The sequence below is a fragment of the Chrysoperla carnea genome, chromosome 1 (genome assembly GCF_905475395.1).
Source record: "Chrysoperla carnea chromosome 1, inChrCarn1.1, whole genome shotgun sequence".
In the NCBI taxonomy this organism is placed as follows: Eukaryota; Metazoa; Arthropoda; class Insecta; order Neuroptera; family Chrysopidae; genus Chrysoperla; species Chrysoperla carnea.
The window spans coordinates 119334791-119359307 of record NC_058337.1 but is presented as its reverse complement, the minus strand read 5'-3'; the positions used below and the strand labels follow the sequence as shown (position 1 = coordinate 119359307).

General features: G+C 28.9%; 1 protein-coding gene and 2 non-coding genes across 3 annotated transcripts; 1 reads left to right on the top strand and 2 right to left on the bottom strand.

Annotated features, from left to right (window-relative positions):
- Positions 1-2425: 2425 nt before the first annotated feature.
- On the bottom strand, positions 2426-2497 carry Trnae-uuc. The gene has a single exon. It is a non-coding gene; the product is annotated as a tRNA-Glu (tRNA).
- A 168-nt stretch (positions 2498-2665) lies between these two features.
- Trnae-uuc lies at positions 2666-2737 on the top strand. The gene has a single exon. It is a non-coding gene; the product is annotated as a tRNA-Glu (tRNA).
- Positions 2738-23218: 20481 nt separating this feature from the next.
- On the bottom strand, positions 23219-24517 carry LOC123293962. Its single transcript, XM_044874978.1, has 4 exons — positions 24461-24517; positions 23695-23847; positions 23482-23634; positions 23219-23368 (listed from the first exon to the last, which is right to left on the bottom strand). Exons 1-4 carry the CDS (start codon positions 24476-24478, stop codon positions 23219-23221), a joined length of 474 nt encoding a protein of 157 aa, XP_044730913.1. The 5' UTR covers positions 24479-24517.

Genomic DNA, 24517 nt, shown 5'->3' with positions numbered 1-24517 from the left:
GATGGTAATAAAAAAAAATTTATTTTAACCTCTTAAATAACATTTTTTTGGATGTAGATAAATTTATTTTCCATATACATTCAAACATCATCATATAATACATGCACATACACACGTTGTTCATAAACGTTATATAATAATAACACGTTATCAGTTCCTCTCAACCCATTGACTTTAATAATATTATATAACACTAATAATATATAATATTAAAGGGCGAAGAATTGGGGTAAAATAAATCAGTTTTGAATAAGATATTATAACAGTGTATGATGGTGATGGCGGTGGGGGGAGTGGTAGGGGATGATAACTGTTGGAAGTATATGTATATCTATCAACAACAATAACAACCTTGTTAAGATATCTATTATGTATTTTGATAAAATGGGAAAAAAATTGTGAAAGTTCTAACAAATATTGTCAAAATTATTATTACACGGTGAATCATTTTAAGGTTCGATGCGAAAAAAATGAAAATGATCAATTATCAAATAATCATCCTCTTCTACGTCTTTTGTGAAGGTTAGGTTAGGTTAGGTTATATTGGCTGTCCACGAAGGACACTCTTAGGCTATAAAGCCCATTGTGATACCATGTATGTATGTATTTTACCACCTTTTCCGCTGATAATTCCACTTATCAGCTTCTCAATTATTTTCTAAGGTTGAGTGCACCTCCTTCATGTACATACCATCATGCACTTCACCAGCCTATCACAACTATTAATTAAATTAATTTTTGTTGTAACTGCGGGAATCAAACTTGCTACCCTAGGCATACCGCGAACGGAGATGGTAATAATAGTAAGTTAATAGGTAAGAATTGCATTTAAAAATTAATTAATTACCTTCTTCGATGTCAAGTTCATTATAAAATTGAAGAAGATAATAATATATTATAAATAATATGACATGCAAATATTTTTAAATTGATATGTCATGGAATTTAATATTATCATTAAACGCTTCAAATCAAGTTTAAAAATAAAAACTTTGATGAAAGGACTACATAACCTCTATATACGTGTAGCAAAACCAATTTATAAAAAATTTTTATAAATCCAAAATTTTTGGTTCGAGAAAATATAATTTGATTCAATTTTTTGTATGTACATCTGCGTCGCAAAAAACGCACATTATTGTATATACGGCGTGTTAGAAAAATACCGTAACAGCTAAGCAATTTTTTTAAAGTCGAGTAAGTTTTCGAAAAATGTAAGTTTTCGAATTTGTGTAATCAACAGATTACATTCTTCCTTTTATAAATGTTGGAAATTTAGAATTTTCCTTTAACTGCTCCTAACCTACTTTCATACAAGAAAAAACAGAATTTCAAATTCTATTTCTGACGAATCTGCTAAGCCCTCGAAAAAATATTTCTCAATCAAAAAGAAAGAGCTAGAACTCACTTTTCAAAAAGATAGAGATCACTTTTCAATGATCTTGAAACCTTACCTTACCTTTATTTTCAGAACTTATACAATTCTTTTAGCTCTACAACTTTTCTATGAATCTTTTTTTTTTCAACTATTATTTTCCGAATTTTATTGCCGTTCCGGAACATTTCTAACACCCGGAACACTATGTAAATCAGTTCGTTTTTTTTTTGACACAGAGTACCTATACATACATTTAACAACAATTCCATGAGTTGTTTTCAAGTAATATTAAAGAAAGCGAAAGTTTTGAAAGTTAAGTTTCATTTCTGGTTGGACTTAAGCAATTAAATGTTTGTTCTACCATACTCCAAAACCTCAAAGCGTTAAGAATCGTTTTAATGCTTTGGTGGAAAGGTATTAATCGTCGAATTATTGCGTTGAAAACCTTTTTATTACCACTACATAGAGGTCAAAGCTGTAATATGTAGTTTTTTTTTTTTTTTTTTTACACTAAAGTAAAACAGACTGCAATATCTTGTTTTTTTTTTCCAAAAAGGTGTATATTTATAAAATATTCAAATTTGTACAATAATTAATTCGCGTCAACAGTAATAAAATTTAATACTTGTGGTGTCCATTATATTATTTTATGCATTTCAAAAAAAAGTCATTAATTAAAATATATTTATTATACGATAACAGAAAATTTTTATTTATAAAGAAATTTTTATTAATTAATCATCTTTAAATTCAATGTTATAATATTTATCATAATAATAAAAGAATAAAAAAGAGTTTATATTTATAAACCGGTATTCCTCGTGTCTTTTAACCACCACGGATTTGTGAATATTATTTAGATCGCTAAAAATAAGGAAAAACTTAATAATTACTTGATAGACTCACAGTTCGAAATGAAAGTACTAGAAAAAATGAGCCCACTTAAGATTTCTTTTTCAATATTTATCTTTACATTTCGTTCTTGATTTAGATGGAACAAAAAAAAGGATTTCTATATTCAGTTTCGTAAGCTTGAGCAAAAATTTATTCCGATACCGGGAATCGAACCCGAGCCTCCTGGGTGAAAGCCAGGTATCCTAGCCACTAGACCATATCGGATATTGTAAATCAAATAATTGTTGCTTTAACAAACAAAATGTTACAAATTATTATTTCTTGGACTTTGTACCCTAATAAAATAAATGAATATTTTGGCACTGAAAAATAATCTTAATTACCCTTAAAATATTATAAAGTTATATTAAATTACTTTTTATTTTTCACACATCCGATATGGTCTAGTGGCTAGGATACCTGGCTTTCACCCAGGAGGCTCGGGTTCGATTCCCGGTATCGGAAGTTTTTTTTGAGAAAATGTTGAAAATGTTTCTGTTTATAATTTGCGTATCCGAAATAGAACTTCTAACTATATGGAAATCTTTTATCTTTCTGAGAGGCTCTAAATTATGATTATTATTCATATTTTTGAACAATACGGAAAATAATTGATATAATCTACAAAAGACTGATTCGCTTAAATCAAACTTTTGGAGAAAATAAGTATTTAAGTATGTACGAGATGGTGAATTAATTTATAACGTGACAATATAAGACGAAAAGTAAGAATAAAATTTTTCGATATCTGGAGTAATTTTCAAAATATCTTAAATTGAAAATTTTATTTAATTCTTTAGCTTTCAATATTTCGAAAACCAAGGCAGATGTCGAAAAATTTTATTGTTATTTTTTGTCTACGTTCATGAAGTTATAACAAAATTCACCATCAAAGTTGAAAATAGGGTATAAATATTTTCAACCCTAAATCTATAATTGCCTTGGTGGTAAAATTACCTTAATTAATCAAAGATTTTGCGTAGAAACTGTGCTGGACGTCAAAGCGATATATATGTTTTAGATGTCCAATCTCAAAGTTAACTATCCATCTCGTGCGTAGCTGAATCGAAATGCGTATTCCAAGATATTAAGACATCCCAGAATCAATTCCTAAAGAACTTCTCAAATATTATTGTAGTAGAATTAAATCTCTTTTAGCAATCCAACTTCATTATAGAAGTCCATGCTTTAACCACACATTTTTGAATCGGTTATAGTATTAATTTCTGTGTACCCACCCAATACACAAAATGATCTCGTTTCATTTTGACACAAATTTTAATAAATGCCAATTTGTAATTTAATAATTTATATTTTATGTAAATATACATATAAATATATTATAAAATGATTATATTTTATTAATAAAATGAGATAAAATTATATAATTAATATTGACTATCTTTTTTTAGTTAATGTCAGTCAATTGCAGTGCATACACAGAGTAAATTATTGTGTACAGTCGGTTAGCTCTCTTTATATAAATACATCAAATTTTAAATTTGGTTAATTTAACATTTGAAAATAATAGATTAGTGATTAATTATTTTTATGTAAACCAATCTATCTCATTCTAAATGAATTATTTTTGAAATTATAATTTGTAGAAAAATTATGTTTTGTTTATGTCAATAAGTATTAGTACTTACTCCAATATTTCTCAATTTTGATATTGATTTTTTTCGAAAGAAATTAAATACATTTGGAAGAATATTTAAAAAAAATCACCAAAAATTAAGTGAACGGTTCTTTTGTGCTCAAGGAGAGATTTTAGCCATAGGCGCCGTCCTGGACACTTTGCAAAAAATTTTATTTTTCATTTCACAGCCCTAGAAAAGTGATTGGAAAAGTGAAGTTGAGCATAATCAGAAAGCTATAACTGTGGTAAAAGCTTTTATATAGACTACAGACTCATTCATTTAAATTACTAAAACCAATTCACTAAAATTTTGACATTATTCGGGAAATCATCCAGAAAAAAAGGGAATAATAGTAGAATGGAGATACTTGGATCATAGACAGAAATTTGGGGCTACTGTCAAAGTATGCTCAATGTATCTGAATCATTTCTATGGTTATTTTTAGAATAACCACGAAACCAGAAAATTGACTTCTCTTCAACTTCGATAATTACTGCAGAGAATATAATAAAAAAGAAGAGGTGATAGGGCACCGCATCGATTTCTAAAACCAACGTCTTCTAGAACCAACGCTTTGGGATTCTAGAACGATGTTTTCTAAACAAACAGGAAAACGAAAACCTTGGGTTTAATTTAACTTAATCTACCCAAAATAGTAGTTTATATACTTTTTTGACCCAGTGACGATATAACACTCTTTAAATTTCATTATAATCTATAATGCACCCCTATTCGAATTTCGCTAATTATTTCTTTGTTAATTATTGTCAGGAGAAAATTTATATTTTCATAAAACATTTAAAACGGTTGAGAAAATTTAAGATAAAATGTAAAATGCAATAAATGGTGGAAACGCATATAAATAATGATTTATACTATCTTCTAATGTACTAATGTATTTATTTGCGCTTCCACCATATTTATCTAGAACTGTGAACAGATATTTGAATAGTATTGAGGTATTATTTATTATTATTCGGGTATAGTTCGAGCCCCACTGTCAAAGGAAGACCTGTCCATGAGATAGTAGTAAAATTTACGTTAAGTGGGCGGACTTGCGCGTGAGCTTTCGGGACTTAGTGTATGGGCTACGCATAGCATAGCTATTAATGAGTTGGAGCTACTGGTTAATTAAAATTAATAATCACTGATCAATAGTTACAATTAAACAAATTGTAGTTGAAAGGAAGTTCATAGGGTCATCTGGTATTTCATATATTGTTTTCACTAACATTATTTTAACCCATTTTACTTCTTGACTTAAATAATTAAATATCTCATTATTCATCGATTTTCGAAAAAAAATTAATGTAAAATTGTTTACATTTATTTTTTCACTATGTAAATAATTCATTAAAAACATTCGTAGAATGAAGCAACGGACAGTTTTTATTACACAAAGTATAATATGATACAATAATATCGACGTAAGTATATGCAATATATACATTTTATTAATTAATAATGATTAAATATAGTATTTTCATCATATATACATTTTCATATATATTTTATTTTATCTATTTTCATGTTTTTGATATAAATATAATTGAATATAATATTAATATTATAATATTATACATATATATTATATACTTTAAATTCATAATATTGTTTTTGGGTAATAAACTAATTTTAATAATGTATTTTTATCTCATTTCCACATTAATTTATCATTGATACACCGTTCTCTCTCTCTTTAATAATATAACCAACAAATCTAAAAATTCATTATAAATTTTATTACATATATATAAACACAGACATTACTAAATAAATGTTTATTTTGATTAATTAAAACTGATTTTAATAATATTAATAATTCAATTTTATCAAAAACAATTATTATTATTTTAATATTATTATTTTAGTGTAGGTAGTGTACATGGAGAATTTTATTCCGTGGAGTGTATATCGCAAAGGCAGCGTATTTATCAGCAAATTGGAAGCCGGGTATAATGCGCCGAAGTTTAGAAAAATACTTAATCAACAAAACTTTATGCGGATATAAAACGGATTATCCCGTAATTATAGAATTCAGAAAATATTAAGAATAGCACTTTTCACATACTCTTTTTACACTCAAGTGTAGCTAGCTCGAATGTAATACCTACTGTGTAAATTTAGTGAAAAAATTCATGAATTTATCTACGAATTTTTCGTCATTTTTTCTTATTTCATAGTATTTAAGAGTTTTGATTATTACCCATAAAAATTAGGTATGTCATATGAAAGTCGTTTCTGCAGACAGTAAATAAAACTAATAGTCTTATGTGTAAGTCTAAAACAACACCTTTGAAAGCTATGCCATTATTTTCTATCACAACAAGACCATGTATACTATGAAAATATGTCGGAATAACTCTGGAAATGGTTATTTTTTACATTAATAGCTCAATAAAAGTACCCAGACAATTTTCCTTACGACTTTGTAATCTATTGTGGTGTTAACAATTAACAAACACATAAAGTACTATATTAAAAACAAATGTAATCTAGACAATTCTAAAAAGAAACAAACAATATCGTTTTATATTACTTAAACAATGATAGAAAACATATTCAAGTAAAATATATGCAATAGAACATACGTGACAATTCTAGAATTTGCTAGACTGTAAGGTAACAATTACAAGTGAAATATATGCAATGAAACGGGCGTGACAGTTTTGGAATTTGCTAGACTGTGTGGTAACAATTGATTGTAACTATATAAACGGAGTACAGTGTGTACAGATTACAATACAGACTCTTCAAGTTAACTACACAATGAGCCAAGTTTTATCGTCTAACAGAATAACATTAAAATAAAAGTATTGTGAGTTATATTGTATTTGTATCTAGTAAACTCAACAATAAAAATTCGTATAATTATTTGAGTATAGATAGTTCATTTTTTTCATTACACAAATTCGATTACGTTAAGCCCGCTCGCTACACTATTACTCAAAATTGAAATATGTTTCTATTTGGAACAATACTCCGTGTAGACTCTCCCATGAAATAAATAAACTCATAAATTAATATTTTATTTTACATGACTAGTTTGGTGTGTTGACATTGACTGGAATCCGTTGTACAATAATAATTTTTGGCAATGATTCAAATTCATTTCAAATTAGTTTGTTTTAAAATTAATAAATAAATAAATCATATTATATTTCATTTAGTTATTAGTCAAGTGTGAACTGTCAATTGAAGCTGAGATTGTAGGAAAAAATCGAAGATGAAACGAATTTCGAGATGAAAATTGAAAATTCTTAACTATATTACTATAAAGTTTAAGTTGTGCTTAGAAAATAATTTAAGGTGTTTGTTTCCCTACAGTATTGTAAAAAAGTTTTGGTTTATTGCACGGTCCAAACATATAAACCAAATGCATGCTTTGTAGTCAAACAATGTGTTCGTTTTAGCTTTATAATACCACGCAACTACAAAAATATATAATATATTTTGTGCAAGTGCTGCTTATAAATTTGATAATAGAGATATCGCTCTTCAATCATCAATACTCTAACTATAGTCGTTTCGGTTCATCAAATAATGGATCTTCGATGAACTCATAATTAACGTAAAATTTTGTTTTCATACCATTGGCAACCTAATATTTTTATGATATTATTATAAACTACAAGATTTTCTAAATATCTTAGATAGTTTTTTATCACACTCTCTAGATTTTTTGATATAGAAATATCCAATTGAAAAGGATAACATATATGATTCATCATTTTTCCAACAAACTTTGAACGATAAAATAATAATAATAAAGCCCGATGACCTAGGAATTTTTTGTGATTTTTGAAAACTTTGTTAATCAAGAAATGTTTTTATAAAGGTTTATTGAAATCTCTTGTATTATTCAATCCTTGCACATCACCTTAAAAAAAATTTTTCACACAAAGAAAATAAATTTTTGTCACCTCCGTGCAGAAACTTTCGTCCCGTTGTGCAAAACGAAGTTGCCACTTACTGATTCCGTCTGGGAAAAATAGTATATTCTCCACGGGAGCAAGTAAAGAATGTTTCACATCTCATGTTTGTACCCTCCGGAGATAATGAACATGAGATATGATGAGACATTCTTTACTTTTGCTCCCTAGATGTGAAATATACTATTATTTTTGAAAGACATTAAACTTTCTCTAATTTTATAATCACTGAATTGATTTGCTTTTGAAAATCTGACATTTTTGCTTTTTCTTAAAGCTATGTGTCGTTCATACTTAAAAACTTTAATCAAGCTAGATGTAAATTGGACTATCAATTCATACTGTTTTTTTTTTTTTTTTTTTTTTTTAAAGCGATATTTTGTACCAAGATGGCATGCCTCTAGTTATTTAAAGTCTTTATACCAATAAAGCACGTCTAGGTCGTTTAAGGTCTTTGTACGCACCAGATTTCCAAATGTGAGTAATTTGTATAATAATGTAAAATACCATCTTTTTTTATTTTAACAAAATTAAATCCTGTTTAACAAGTATTTTATTTTAAAACAACACAAGTGAGAAGCTCCTTCACTAAGAGATACTTATAGGGGAAGGCTTGAGATACTGTATTGCTGACATTCTTCAAGATACACGACTGAGTATTTTTCGAAACATACAAAAAAATCTTTCTCGTAATTGGGTATTCTACCATATTCAAAAAAGTACTTCAAAATGTTGATTTTGCTAATAAAAAGCCAAAAAAAAATTTATTTCGGAAAAATACACTCGATTTCTTGCCAAAAACTTTAATTAAATTTTAAACTGTAAAAAACGCGGGCATCCAATTTGGTGACGTAATATCGGTATCATTATACGAAATAACACAGAGAAGTTAGACAGATATATTCATAGACATCTGATTATAATAAATATAAATACTTGAACTAACTGATGGTCTATGGCTCATACCGATATGACATCACAGCAGGGCTTGCCCGCGTTTTAGGTCACGTGATATACAGTTTAAAAATTACGATTTTTAATTTTATTTCAAAAGAAAAATGTGCTTTTATGACTCGAAATCAGAATATTTAAGTATATTTTTACATAAATTTTACCTTTTTTCAAATTTCATAATTTATTTTTGACTAACGATAATACAATATTAATTGGACATATTTAATCAACCAATTGGACTATCTCCGTTTAATGTTGGCCTGAAAAACAAATTTCTCTTATCGCGTGTTTTCGATAAAAACCGCTTTTTGGAAATTCATGAGTATCTATGGTATCCTAGTCTCAAATAAATTAGCCTTTGGGAGTTTACAAGTTTCTCAAGTACAACGATTTCCTCTACACATGATAACATTAAATTAAACAAGAAGAATGTGATATTTATTGTTTTTTTCTGACTTGTTCGTTTAAAACCAAAATAATTATCACAAAACACGTGTGGAAACAACATAATTATTATTATTTGCGTTTTGTTTATTGATAATTAAAATACCATTTCACAATGAAGGCATGAGAAAATTACAGTAGTAATTTTAAAAAGGGTTATCATCGTTTGTTGCAAATATTTTAATTAAAGCAATAGAAATCACAATATTCTTTAGAAATGCTTTCGAATTACACCGATATTTTAATATATTATAATTGATCTGCACAATAACATATTGCTAATCTCTTTACGAGAGTCGGACACGGTTTGGAGTGATTTATCAGATGCATTCTGATGAAAATATCTCTTAGTGAAATTAGAAGTTTTCTCCGAGTTTAGAAAATCAAGAGTAAAGAAAGAAGCCGAAGGTAGCTGCTCTTTGGCATGCTTACATGCTTAAAATACTCAAAATGGGACCCAATTTTACGAAAAATAGATGACGTTTCTAATAAGCCAAAGGGAATTAAGAAAATTCACAATGTTCTTGGAAGGAAAATCGCATCGGAAACACACTTAAGAGTTGCAACGTTCCTTTACAATAGAACCATATCTTGATCCAGTCAAATTTTCAACACGCTTATATTAATTAATTTCATTTGTAACCATAGAGCTAATACTATAGAGCTGTATAGACATGGGAAACGCAAAAAGTTAATTCTTTATCGCAGTGGGAGAGGTAGAAAGAGACAAAAATTGTAGGTTTATAAGAGAGACGTATAAGAGTGTCGAAGACAGCTATACATGCCTACTTTATCTGTCTCTCTCTACAGCTATACGCACCTTAGACAGCTCGGGCAACCTGACTTGTTGGTATCATATAGAGCATTTTACTGATCAAACTGTGGTATTTTCGTGATATTAGTATACGAATCTCAAAAATAAAATTTGTCGGGTGTGGGGTTCGAACCCACGCTCCCGTTTGGGAACCAGAGCTTAAATCTGGCGCCTTAGACCGCTTGGCCAACCTGACTTGTTGTTTAGTATCATATTCAGCATTTTACTCAACAAACTGTAACATTTTTTTCATGCACTAAAATTTCTCACTGCATATTTGTAAATAATAATAATAATGAACTATTAAATAATTATAAAATGATTACACTGATGACTGACTGGTTCAACAACCTATTAACTTTTTTAATAATTTTAATAATTCAATGAAGCAAATTGTAATTATTTATTATTTTTATTACATTTCTAAGTAAAAAATTATTACTTTAATTATTAATTATTGTATTATATGTAATTATTTATTAAATACTTAACTCTTAATATAATTGGTTTTTATAATTATTAATATAATTTTATATAAAAAGTCATTTAATATTTATTTTATATACATTCCGTTTAAATCTGTTCACTGTTAAATTTTTAATAAGATTTATTTTACTTTCATAAATCTTTTAAAAGTGCCTTCTACATTCAAGGGAAAATTTTTGAGAATTGCTTTTTATTGTATCGTTGGACGACACATTTAGGTCATATGGCTCATTTTTATATGTATTATTCAATGACTATTCCATCATTGATGGATCTCGTTTATTTTTAAAGGTCCAAAACGCGTTTTTCATATATTTGCCATTAAACGACCATCGCAACGAATTAAATTGTTTTTATTGCAACGGAGCACGGTAAGAAATGCATGGCGTTTACTACTATGCTGGTATGGTATAGAGACAGATACTATAGTGTCTATGTTACCATAGCTAATATTACAATATTGAAGAGGGTTGTCTACCAGAAGTATTGTGGGTATCACCACTCAGTATTGGCCTGACAACGATACTGCATTGACTCGTCTGTCATAACTATTGCTAATGTTACTATACTATCAATACAGTACACAGTATGGCGTTCATGCCGATACTCGGGTATGTTGGATTATCTGAGTAACTGCAAGAAATTCGGTTATTTTACTGTATTTGTGGTTCCAGCTAAAAGTTGTAATATGTTGTAGCTTGTAGGTTTTCATAATTTATCATCAAGCCATTTCCAATTTTTTCTAAGCAATTGTCTTGACATTTACAAAAATATTTTAATTTTTTCAAAATTTCTTGGAGGTTGTCTAAGTGCTGTTGTTACAACTTGGGTCACCCTGTATACTCGCAAACGACACGAATTTTTGTACAATAAGATTATGCATTCATTGTATGGGAAAATTATAATATTCGGATAATTTTGGGATGAAATACGGTAAACATGAAGTAAAATTATATGATTGTGACTGTCTGTGGTTTTTGTGTGTTTATACGAATGTAACTTGGTGATACTTTTGTCGTGTCCACCATACGAGTAAAGTTAAAGATTTCTCGACTTTTGTTGTAACTTTTTTTGTTTTTGTTTCTGTTGAGTTGGTATCATCTTCTTCTCTGTATTTTAAAGTTGTATATAAACTGTGGTTTGGTTTTATTATTTTTAAAACGATACAAAATTCATTCGTTCTGACAAAACAAACATATTATGAATTAAATGCTTGGGTTTTCCATTTATTCAAAAATACTAGATATGACATTGTGAATGAATTAAACAAACCAGTGGGAAATAAAATTTTATAATTTAGAAAGAAAAACTGATAGTTATAAATAATTATTCAAGTCCATATTATCTAAATCTGGACTGGATCAAAAGTGTCAGAAGAGATGCCATCAACGTAGAATAGTGGTACTTAACATTTTGTAAGTGTCTGGACATAATTATGGGAAGATAATATTGAGGTAGTAAAATTAAGTGAACGAATCAACTCTTCCACCGATCATGCCATTCAAAAAAGCCAAAGGTGAAAATAACTTGATGTAACCTATCGTGCCATCAATCGTAAGTATTGCTGTACGGTCCAGCCACTGTGGACCGTTATAAAATTGAAAAAAATTGTCGAAACACAAGAAAGATCTTAAATGTTATATGGAATGATTAAACAAAACTGTACAGTCGGAATGACGCTTTAAAAGCTTCAGCACGTGAAGTTTTAGATAAATTCTACTATATATATGGTTAAAACACGCTGTTTGCCTATATTCGAAGTCATATTACACAAGGTAAGGTTAGGATAGATTAGGTTAGGTTATATTGGCTGTCCACGAAGGACACACTTAGACTATAGAGCCCACATTACACTAGAAAGTAGCCTTTTTCAAAAACCAATTTAGGCCATCAGACAGTATATTTCATTCTCCTTCAAAATCCATTTAAAACATTTCAAATTTCTTTGATTTTCTTCAAAAATGGAATGCAATTATTACAGATATAAATATAATGTCTACTTTAATTTTTAATAAGAATCATAAGCAAACGAAAGAGGATATTGATAAAAACGCTATGTGGAGAAATGGAAAGCAGAATGAAGTTTCCAATTTCTATGTGGGATAAAATTAATTTATAGTGATGTTACATTGTTTCAAACATAGCCAAAAGACGAAGCTTCCGAAGCCAAATTCGAACTGAGTAATCCAAAAACTATAAGAAATGAATTTTCAAACCAATGCGGCAAGTACAAATCAAATTTTCGACCAGTATAATTACTGTAAAGTCGTCATTATAATAGGACGTATTTATCTAAGGAACGCAAAGAGAAAAGTCAAAAAGATCTTTTCGCGATGATGAAAACACCTCAAGCCAAATATAATTATTAGTACTTAAAATATAGATTGTTCATGCACTCTTGAATTAAAGGTCCAAGAGTGCATGATCAGCGTTTATATCAGAACAAACTTTTAAAATTAACCTAGTTTAACAAGATGTTTCAACAACATATTCGTTCTAGGCGTTCTAACGAAACTCTCTTTTTCAGAAGAATTGACACAGATTCGAACTATAGATCTTTATAATTCTTTTTGCCTTTTTATTTAGCCTACAACTACCTGTCGATCTTGTGTAAATGGAATAATGCCACGTTTATACTAAATGCTATATAATACGTATATTAAAATATAACAAAAGAAATCTCAAAAGACAATGTCTTTTTTTATACAAAAACAAAAAACCGCGAACGACATGCTTAAAAGAATGGTTGAACACCTAGGCGGGCTAATAAATTCACGTATTCTAGCTATAGATATGCTATTGGTAAAAAAGCAGATAAGCAAAAAAGTGGTTGATTTGAAATCTAAAATATGTTAATAACGATCCAATAATATATTAAGCTAATCGCTGGAGTGTATTTATTATAGCTTGAATATTGAAAAAAACAAAAATGGGATTTTTCAAATAGTTTAAAAAAAGTTCATATTCTGAGGCGAAAGTTTAAAAATATTAAATATATTTGGGTTTAAATTTTGAAAGAAAAGTTTGAATATGAATAAAATTGCCAGATATTTAATGAGAGAACCAATATTCAATTATCACTTAAATCAAAGTTTAGAGAGAAAAATTATTGATGATGCAGATTTCCACTTTCGAAACTAAATATGCCAATTTGTTGTCATCAATTCATCTTTAGGTCAAGTAATTTTAGAGATTACTTAAAGGGTACTAGAGAACACTTATTTAGAAATACTTTTAAGGAGAAATGCAAGGATTGAATAATACTAGTGATTTCAATAAAACTTCATAAATACAATTTTTGGTTCACAAAGTTTCCAAAAATCACAAAAAATTCCTAGGTAATGGAACTTTTTTTTTATTATTTTATCGTTCAAAGTTTGCTGGAAAAATGATGAATCATATAGGTTATCCTTTTTAATTGAATATTTGTATATCAAAAAATCTTGAGAGTGTGATAAAAAACTATCTAAATTATTTAGACAATCTTGTAGTTTATAATAATACCATAAAAATATAAGATTGCCGATGATATAAAAACAAAACTTTAATTTAATTATGTTCATCGAAGATCCATCATTTGATGAACAGAGACGACTTTAGCAGAGTATTGATGATTGAAGAGCGATATTTATATTATCAAATTTATAAGGCTTACTTGCACACAATTTATTATATATTTTTGTAGTTGCATGGTATTGTAAAGCTAAAAATAACTCATAACTTGACTACAAAGCATGTATTTATTTGGTTTATATGTATGTACCGTGCAATTAACCAAAACTTTCTTACAATACTGTAGGTTTACAATCACCTTAATTGGTTGACTGTTAATTTCACAATTTATTGTTCAACAAATCCGTGTGAATATACAAAATTATTGTCATAAAAGTATCAAACAACAATAAATTCAATTTAGTAACCGTTTTATTTTTTCGAATTTAATTATATAAGCAGCAAGATGTTTTCAAAAGGTTACAAAACTGTTTAAAAGATATTTATTTGATGTAATAATATCAATAATAGAGGCGCCATTAATGTCAATATTTACATGTCAAAATGTTCAATTAAACAACAAATGTGAAACATTCACAAATGACGATGATTTAAAACATTAACTATATGTAACTATTTACAGTTAAATCTCTTTATTGTTGGATTATCAAATATTGCTTTGATTTTCTTCTAGTAAAACTATGAGGAAAGGGAAGAGAATAGCATTAATCATAGGCCTAAAACACTATAGTCGATTCATCGCTGTTCTCCTATTCGCGTTTGACAGTCACTACACATGTGCAGAGTCGTTTTATCTGCAAGTAAAATTTCGTTTTTCTAGATCCAAACATCACAGTATCCTTTTTTGGGATTACCAGCAAAATCGGTTACGTCCCTGGCAAATCTGGCGATATCATTAACTCAGAATTGTTATTGAATTCAGAAAAATCTAAGAAGTATTAAAAAATCTTAGAAACCTTTCCAAAATAAAAAAAATATTTGTTGTTTAGGGATTATTTAAGCCCCTTGGGTAATAAATCCAAACATAAAAGCCCTATATCCAATTCCTAAGCAGGCTGTTTTTTAATTTTTCGATTTTGAAGATATCTTCTTTTGGGATTTTGAAAATAACCAAGGAATTAAAAATTTTTTTGTTTCATTTTAGAAACTAAAGCTTAGAGAAATCTCATAGCACTAATACTAAAAATGAAAAAATTATTTTATTGTCCGACTAGAAGAGTAGTTCACGAGGTACCGCCGAAAATGCCTCCAAACTATGGGATTCCTGCCGAGATCAAAAGAAATACTCAACCAATCATCAAATGAATTCGATTTTTATATTATTCGGGTAAAAAATTGATCAAATTCAGTAATAAAAAATATTTTTGATTTTTCGAAATTTTCGGAAAAAAACCTTTTGAGACAATTTAAAAAAATGAAGGAAAACTTGTTGTCCTCAACTTCGATAAAACTCTGTTCATAAGGGGTAATTTCAACCCAAAATATACGAAAATTGGGTTCATTTGATGATTAGATTTGTATGAAATTTGATACAAAATTCCATACGAAGAGCGATGTTAGACAATTTGATTGATGGCTGATATCGAATTTGCTATCGAAATGTAGTCTCTATGGCGATACTCAACAATGACTTTTTGAAGTATCTTATTATCCTAGGAGTTTTAAACTATCATATTTTGCGTACTTCCCAATATTTTTGATAAGCAATTTCATTTTTCTGTCCGTGTAATTCTTCACCTGAAGTGCTAAAAAAATTTATTGATCATCCCCATTTCTTAAAATGTTTTTGGTTTACCGACTAAAGCTCAACAAAACTGGACGTAAGCAAAATTTTGAAAATCATATGAAAAATCATTCGATTACACTAAAAAAATGTGAAAATGAGTAACCTTTAATCATTGTTGGAACACCATTTCTGTTCCATGACATGATAGAGAATAAAAAGCCTTAAACCAAAGGATAGATCTTTCAACTAACACCTATCACACATTCACTTTTATATACTCTGATTTGTTTAGGGTTTCCTTTTCCATAAAAATTATCTGCCTCATAAAGAATTTTTCATTGGAATTGGTTGTTACAGAGAGGTTTAACTATATTCACGTATATATATTTCATTTCAAAATGTATCATCTCACATTATTATCATTATCATCATTAGTAACTTAACTATAAGTCGAGTTTTTTTTAAAAAACAAAAGCAGTCGTCAGTTAAGTCATTTTAAAATGTGTTTTATTATTATTGAATTGTTTTTTCATACTTAAGTCTTTGTTTAACAAACACAATAACAGCATTTCTTATTGAATACCTAATATTATTATTATTATTATTATATTGTTGTTGAAATTTAATCGTAATACAACAAAGTCTATTATACTTATATTGATTTTAACGCATTTATTTAAATCAAATGTTATGTTTACTATGGAGCAGAAAAACACTTGTATAGTTAAATTCAAAAAAATCGAAATAACCTGTGTAGTAATGTGAGAAAGTGTAGTTTTGCTCCTGTACAAAAACAAGGGGATTGGAGGTTAGGTTAGGTTAGAGAGGCTGTGCTGGAGTGGGACACACTTAGACCATAGGGTCCGTTCTGATACCGAAAAAGGGTTGGCGCATCCCCGGTCACTACTCCATGAACCATTTGGAAATAGTGATAACAAAACTGAATTAAAAGGAGTAAATATAATACTGAATTTAACCTTTTTCTTTCAACAGCTGCAAAAGAATATGGCCTTAGCGATGAAAAAAAATTGTCTAACATAAAGCGGTAATTAATAGATATTTGTTTTTTTATTATTCCAAAAAGAAAGTAATTAAAAAATATTGAAATTGAAATTTTTACGATGGTAGGCACGGTAAAACCGTTTTAGCCGGATAAAACCATTTTTTAATTTGTTATTAAATTACTGTCTTATGAGAAAAACATGTTTTGCATAACCTGGAGATTTTGGATAGAGATAAATTACTAAAAAGTGGCAAAATTTCAGCTTCCTATGTTTGCAAATCTGTAAATTAGAAAGCGATGAATACTTTTGCTTGTTTCAAAAGTCAAATATTAGTTTAAAACATTCTATTTACGATATGAATCGTTAAACAGACGCTCAATAACGCTCAAATTTTACACTTGTTCTGCAGAAATGATAATTCTCTAAGAACGGCGCATACACTTTTACGACAAGATTATGGCCAATTGGATCTTCCAAATGAGTAAACAATGTACATCATTGTATTGAAGATATAGGGTAGGGCTTGTGTATCACCGTAGCGTGAGTTTAGCCAACAATACGCCTTTGGATTCTTCTTAAATTAGCTCCTAAAGGCGAACATCCTTCTAGTTATAGCCGAAATAACTTCTCAAAACTTGTGGAAAGAGGCAGAAAATTACCTCCAACGAATAAACTTCTGCGTAAGTGGCCATTATATGCCATCATTTCTCATATTAAATGAGTATACTATATATTCGATGAATAAAAATAGAACTAAGATATTATTCCAATTTTTTTTTTTAATTTAAGGTTTGGAAATTCAATTTAGATAACCCTTTTACTAGAAAATACTGCCGTTTGCCAGCATCTAATAGATTATTTTCTGTATCACTATCTTCTGTATCTTCTTGTTAGAAAATAAACGCTTAAATTCAGGCGTAGAAGCAGCGATGGTTGTCAAAAAATGATGAACTTTACTACAGGAAGCTTAAAATCGGTTATATTATCGGTATAGCAATAGAGGGATACTAATAGGGATTATAATAAAGGATATAAAAGAAATTTATGGTTCCAAGTGAATTGGATGCGTTTAAAGAACAACCCATTACACAGATTGTGTAATTTTTAAGTAATATTCGGCTCAATTTTATTGAACATTATTGTCCCATATATACACATTATTCTATAGCTATAATAAAGGCGATTTGAATTGAATATGTAAAATACTTTTTTATATTTATTTTACTGTAATCGAGAATTTACGCAAAAAAAAAATCAACGAACAACAAAAACAATCGACATTTTATATTTATAAAATGCAAAATAATAAATATACAATAATACTTTTTTTATTATAGGTAATCTAATTTAAATTCTTTAAATGTTTCATTTAAGTATTATATTGTTATGCTGCTATGCCATATAGTGATTTAAGTATTGATTGTATGTGCATAATGTAAATAGATGGTTAAGCTTTCAATCTATGGATTAAGCCAGAGGCGTTAACTGAGTACTCAAGTGTTATAATTTGTAAATACAAACATTATTCCCAAAAAGGAACATATGGAAATTTTTATATCTGTGTAAGATATGTTGATTCTGAGACTAAAGATAAGACAACTGAAGAAATAAAATGTCAAATTGAAAGAGCTTACGTCGAAAGAGTGAGTTTCCCACAAGAATTATTTGTAATACTGGTGCTCAGTACTACAGTACTAGAGAATACGGGTGGTTCCCTTATAATGATGAAGTGAAAGAGAAATTTGTTTTACTCAAATGCTCAGCCGAACTGCGAAGAAAAAATGAAGATTTATTAGTTTGCCATCCAAAATACGTTGTATTTCACGGTAAGAAATGCTTACGATGGTATGGTATAGAAACAAATACATATAGTATCTATGTAAGCATAAGTAATATTACAGTATTGAATAGGACTATCCACCAGAAGTATTGTGGGAATCGCTAACGAGTATGGGCATGACGCCCATCTATAATATAACAAGTGAAAACAAACAATTGCCTTAGTTAATTGTTGAAATACCATGTATAGACAGTGTTGATTACACTGTCACATTACACATACATACATGCCACACACATACGTATATTGATATACCCATATAATATTATACAATTTGCGCATAATTTACGCTTTCGCGGGTAAACAGTGACGTTTACGAAAAAATGTTTCAAACAAAAGTTGTTATTTTTTGATAAGGAACATTTTTTTTGTTCTATCTCTAACGGTTTACAAGATGGGTCCTAAGGACCCAAGACCCAATTGACCTACGGTGCTCATTTACGAACTTGACCACACTTTTACGTCCTCAGCACGCTATATATATTCAGCTAGATATCTCTTTTAGTTTTTACGTAATCGTGATGACAGACGGACAGACAGACGACAGACAGACAGATCAGCGGAAATGGACTAATTAGGTGATTTTATGAACACCTATACTAAAATTTTGTTCATAGCATCAGTATGGCGTTACAAACTTGGGACTAAACTTAGTATACCTTTGTATATTTCATACACATGGTATAAAAACTTGGGACTAAACTTAGTATACCTTTGTATATTTCATATACATGGTATAAAAATGAATCGCTGAATGTTTTGCTAAGCGCAAATCTCGAGAGCAGTTGAACCGATTTCGCTAATTTTTTTTAATAATATTCCTTGAAGTACGAGAATGGTTTTTACGGAGAGAAAAATTTAAAAATGGCCTGAAAAAGTCTAAAAACAACACTTTTCTATATTCCCATACAGAAGATTCGTAATAATAATTAAAAGTCAATTTGAACTTAAATACCGTACCATAAAGCTTAAGTGTTAGTGGAGGAGTTCCGGGAAAGCAAAACAATTGAGTGACGTTAGTATCGTATACAAAAAACGATTAGACTGTTAGGCGGTACGAAGTTCGCCGGATCAGCTAGTTTTACATAAACACAATTGACTTTCCGCGATATATATGAACAATCTCAATAAACATCATACATCTCTCTTCTTGTTTTTGCATCTAATTAGAATATCCGTTACCGCTTGCTGTTTATTATTTTAAACGATAAATAATTATAAATTTTTCGAAAAAAACAGTAAATAAAATAAATTTTTTTAATGAATGTTAATTGTTTTTACAAACATTATTTATGAATAAATAATAATTTGTTGTTTTTTTAAAACAAAAAATTAAGGAATTACTAATTATAACATGTATGTATTTATGTTTATATAGAAGTTTTTGTTTATTTTAGACCGTAACGCTCCAGTCAAAAAGTTAATGAGGAGTTTGAAAAGTGATCATCGTACATTTAATGTAGCGGTTATACCAATTTTGTATGTCATTTAAACTAGGTTTAACATATATATAGCGTTCCGTAACTAAAGACAACCGCTGCGCGCTGGAAAATATAAACAATAAAAGAAGAAATGCAAGCTTCTTTTTATATTTTCGTTACTTTTACGTGTTTTATGGCAACATTTCGTCTCTTATCTTAAGGGACTGAGTGTTTTATTTTGTTCATTTACTCTCTTTTACTAAACTGTTGAACGATTGATGAATAGTGACTGGTGAAATTTTTAAAATTCTGACTAAAATAAGAGACTGAATAGACTAATGGATAATTTTATTTACGCCCGTGAGATAAGAACTACTTTTTTCACTCAGTTTTCATTACCACACGTATTTTCAATCAATCAAATTAGCCAAACTACTGCCAAAATCTAAACTTATGAAGTTTCTATCGTAGCTTTTTAATGTTCTAGTTTTCTCAATAGCACATAACAAATTTTAATTTATAAGTTATTACCGGTTTTTTCATTTTTGTGGCGTAGATAAAGTTTTGCACGATATACGTGTGATAACACATTATTAAAAACTTTTGCGAGTCTACGAAATATGCTTGCCGCTTTATTATATATTGTGGCCGAACATTTAGATGTAAACTCCATGCTCCCTTAAAAATTGTTGTAATCCTCCTTAGTTGTCACTTATTGCAATCAGACCGAAATTTTTTAAACTTAGACTTACGTTTTACGTAATCTTAGATGTATTAATCCTAAATACACTTCAATGATGTTCTTTTCTGTTGCCTTGTATTGTAATCTTTAGTGTTTTGTAACAAAATTACCGCCGACAATTATCGACATTGTTGGTTTATTTGTTTAAATAATTATCATGTCCAAGGATTTTGTGAACTAATTAAGAACAATATTCAATTAACGATAATTAAATTTGTTCATTACGGTAATAAGTTGTCTTTGTTCATTTCAGCTTTTAAAACTAAAAGATTCAATTTTATATCTGAAAACATAGGTAGAGGATGTTAAGTGCGCTCATAATCGTCGTTGCGGGCGGCCCCACTGGGGTGTATTATTTGGTTGTTTTTAACTCTAAGATGACAGCGCCACGAGTATAAAAAATGGAAACAATACTTAAACAACTCATCTGATTTTTTCATTGAATCAAAAGGCAAAAGATACCTACTGTAGCATACATTTTGCTGTACTCTTTCCGTTAAATATTATATATCTATGGGCGTTGCAAACTATAGTTCTTTTTTCTATCGCTAGATAGAGTCTTTATTTTTCAGGGTTAACCTTCATTGAATTGTTTCTGTTTACTTAATTTCAGATTACAGCAGACAATAAAATATGTGGAAAACAGTTGCAGAAATATTTTCGACAGGTAATTCCACAAATTTTGAAAGACATGATCGATTTATTATAATTATATACTAGAGTGCTTATTTTAATAGTAGATAACTTTTAGAACAACAGTTTGCAAATTAAAGAAACTAAAATAAAATAATTCATTTATAGTTGAAAAGAAGTTAAGTTTCATTTGTAGTATGTTATTAGTTAACACTTTATGTTAACTAACTTGACTGGATGGCGACTGTTTAAGAAGATAATGATATGCTTTACCATATAATTAGTTTAACATCTTCTTAAATAAATAGTTATTATACCTTTTTTTTTATTTTTTAAATAGACTGTTTTGAAAAAAAAAATAAAGACGCCAATTTTCTTGTCTTGTTTGAAACAACAAAACTTTTTAATAATCAGTTGTTTTTTTTTTTTTTTTGTAAAACTACAAAAGATTATGTCAGCTCGATCAAGTATTAATCTTTCAATCATATGATTTATACCTTTTGTTTCGTAATAATTTGTCTAAATATAACTATTTTTAAATTAGACAATTTTTTTATAAATCACTCATTTGGTCCTGCCTACAGATGTATAAAACTGAAGTGGGCTAAAATATTTTGGCCTCTAAGTGAAGAACTGAAGAATATATCGAATTAAATGACAATTTTTCCCTTAAGGATTACACATCGAAGGGAAACAAACTTTTGGTATCTCTATGGACAATCCGTTATCTCCATTCTTGAGAAAGATTTTCAAGGCAGATTTGAAAAAATAAGCCAAACAAACATATAATTATTTTCTAGTATAGGTACTTCGATGCCATCTTTTTGATTTTAGACAGAGAGACAGAAGAAACTCCAAAGGTTTTTCTTAGTAAACTAAAAAATATGTACCTACCCATCAATCGATTTCTAGCGAATTCCCTCGGACACAGATTACAAACTGTATATAGATACCTGTGTACAAATACGGCCCTCAGAGCAAAAGTGGCCTATACATATGTATGAAAATTGAGGGCTAGGCCGCTTTTGCGCTGAAGCCTCATATCAAAATTTACAAAATCGAATAAACATTTATATCAAAAGAGTACTTTTTTGCTTAAATTGAAATGACATACAAAAATATTTTTTATTTTTTACTCTGCGCAACCCTTTCCCCGCGTTTATCTGCCGATTTTTTTCATTAACAAACTTGACCTTTCAAATATCCAAATCCTTCTTGATACCAAATTTTATTCAAATCGGACTTAAATTCCATCATTAGTAAAAAAGCAATATCTCTATTTGGGAAATTCGTTAATATCCAAAAACGTCAATTCAAGAAAACTTGAATTTGACATATACAGGAAACCAAGCCACATTGAAAGCTACACCACTGTAGATTCAAATAGCCCACCGCCAGATAAATTAGCCATTTTTAATTTCTGAATAAACCGATTAACAATATGGGGAGGGGGAATCGAAAATTAATGAAAGTGAATTATTTATAGATTTAATTTATTTTAAAATTTAATAGTTTTATCACACTAGCTAACATATGTATCTTTAGATATCTATCTAGTCTAGAGTCCTGATGAAGCACTTGAAGTGACTGCAAATCTACAATTTTCACTCTTCCATAATATTTTCAAACTACTATTTAACGTAAAGTTAGTTTCAAAAAGGTAACAAACAAATTTAACAAATTTTATTAAAATTTTTCCATACAACATCATAAATAGAAGTATCTGTTATAATTCGTATGCAAATAATAGCATAAGTATGCACAAAATAGCTGGTGAAAATAATCTTAAAATTGTTTTTATGCTTTTTCAATGGCTATTTCTAGTTTTATCTTAGATATTGATTTATTATCCAATAAAAAGTCCACATTCGCATACAATTTCGTAAATGGTAAATTTGCTGGAAATCGATTTAAATTCACAGTATAATTATTGATCCTATACTCACCCTAAAAAAAAATTCAAATTTAGAAATTCAAAGCAATTTTACAGTCGTTATCATTTTTAGTATGAAAATATAGAGATTTTCGAATATTTTATTAAATTCTGAAAAACGACCTACCAATTCTATGGGACAGCTACGCGGTAAATTGCCAAATGTTGGTATATCTTTGTAGAAAAATACATCCGTTTTTATGAAATCACATAATGGCTTGCTTATTTCAAAAAATTTTGTTAATTTTCCATTTGTTTTACTGTTAACAATTGCTTTCAGCTGAAACAATAAAACTTTTTGAAAAAAAAGATAAATAAAATAAGAGCAAAAATTACGTACGTTTACTCGATTAACCTCCTCCGACTTAACTGAATATTTTGCACTTAAATAATTGAAACCTTTATAGTTTTCTACTTTAAAATACTCCATACCCATTAAGGATTCGTCAAATGATACTACTTCTGCGTCCAAAAGAGTTATTTTATATGGCCTCTAAAATTTGTTATAAAGAAGTTATTATATTTCTAGGTTAGGTTAGGTTATATTGGTTGTGCACGAAGGACACACTTAGGCTATAGAGCCCATTGTGATACCACGTAAGTGTTTTACCACCTTTCCGCTGATAATTTCATTTATCAGCTCCTCAATTTCAGAGTCTGAGTGCAACTCCTTCATGCATATACCATGCACTACACCAGCCCATCACAACTATTAATTAAATTAATTTTGTTGCGACGGCGGGAATCGAACCCGCTACCCTAAGCATATCGCAGACGGAATTGGTTAGAAGATTACTTTTTATTTTGGATTTAATATATTTCTTAGGTATGCAAAATAAAATTAGATGGAAATGCTCAACCAAAGATAGTGCAAATTATCTTTTTCAAGAACCTCTAAAAATTTTTTAACAAATTTGATTTTTTCCATTTCCTTTGGCAATAAAATATTTGCATATCAAGTTTTGGCGTCAGTATGACGTCCAAAATATAAATCGCATTGACGAAAAAGTTTTTGGGTTTTTGTTTAGAAGATTAAAATGCATTAGAGACCCTATGATAACATTTGAATAATTTTGGCCTTTTTTAAGCTTTTGTGTCAAACTCACCTTACAATAAGCGTACATTATATACAGTAAAAGAAAAATAAATAAACGAAATTTAAT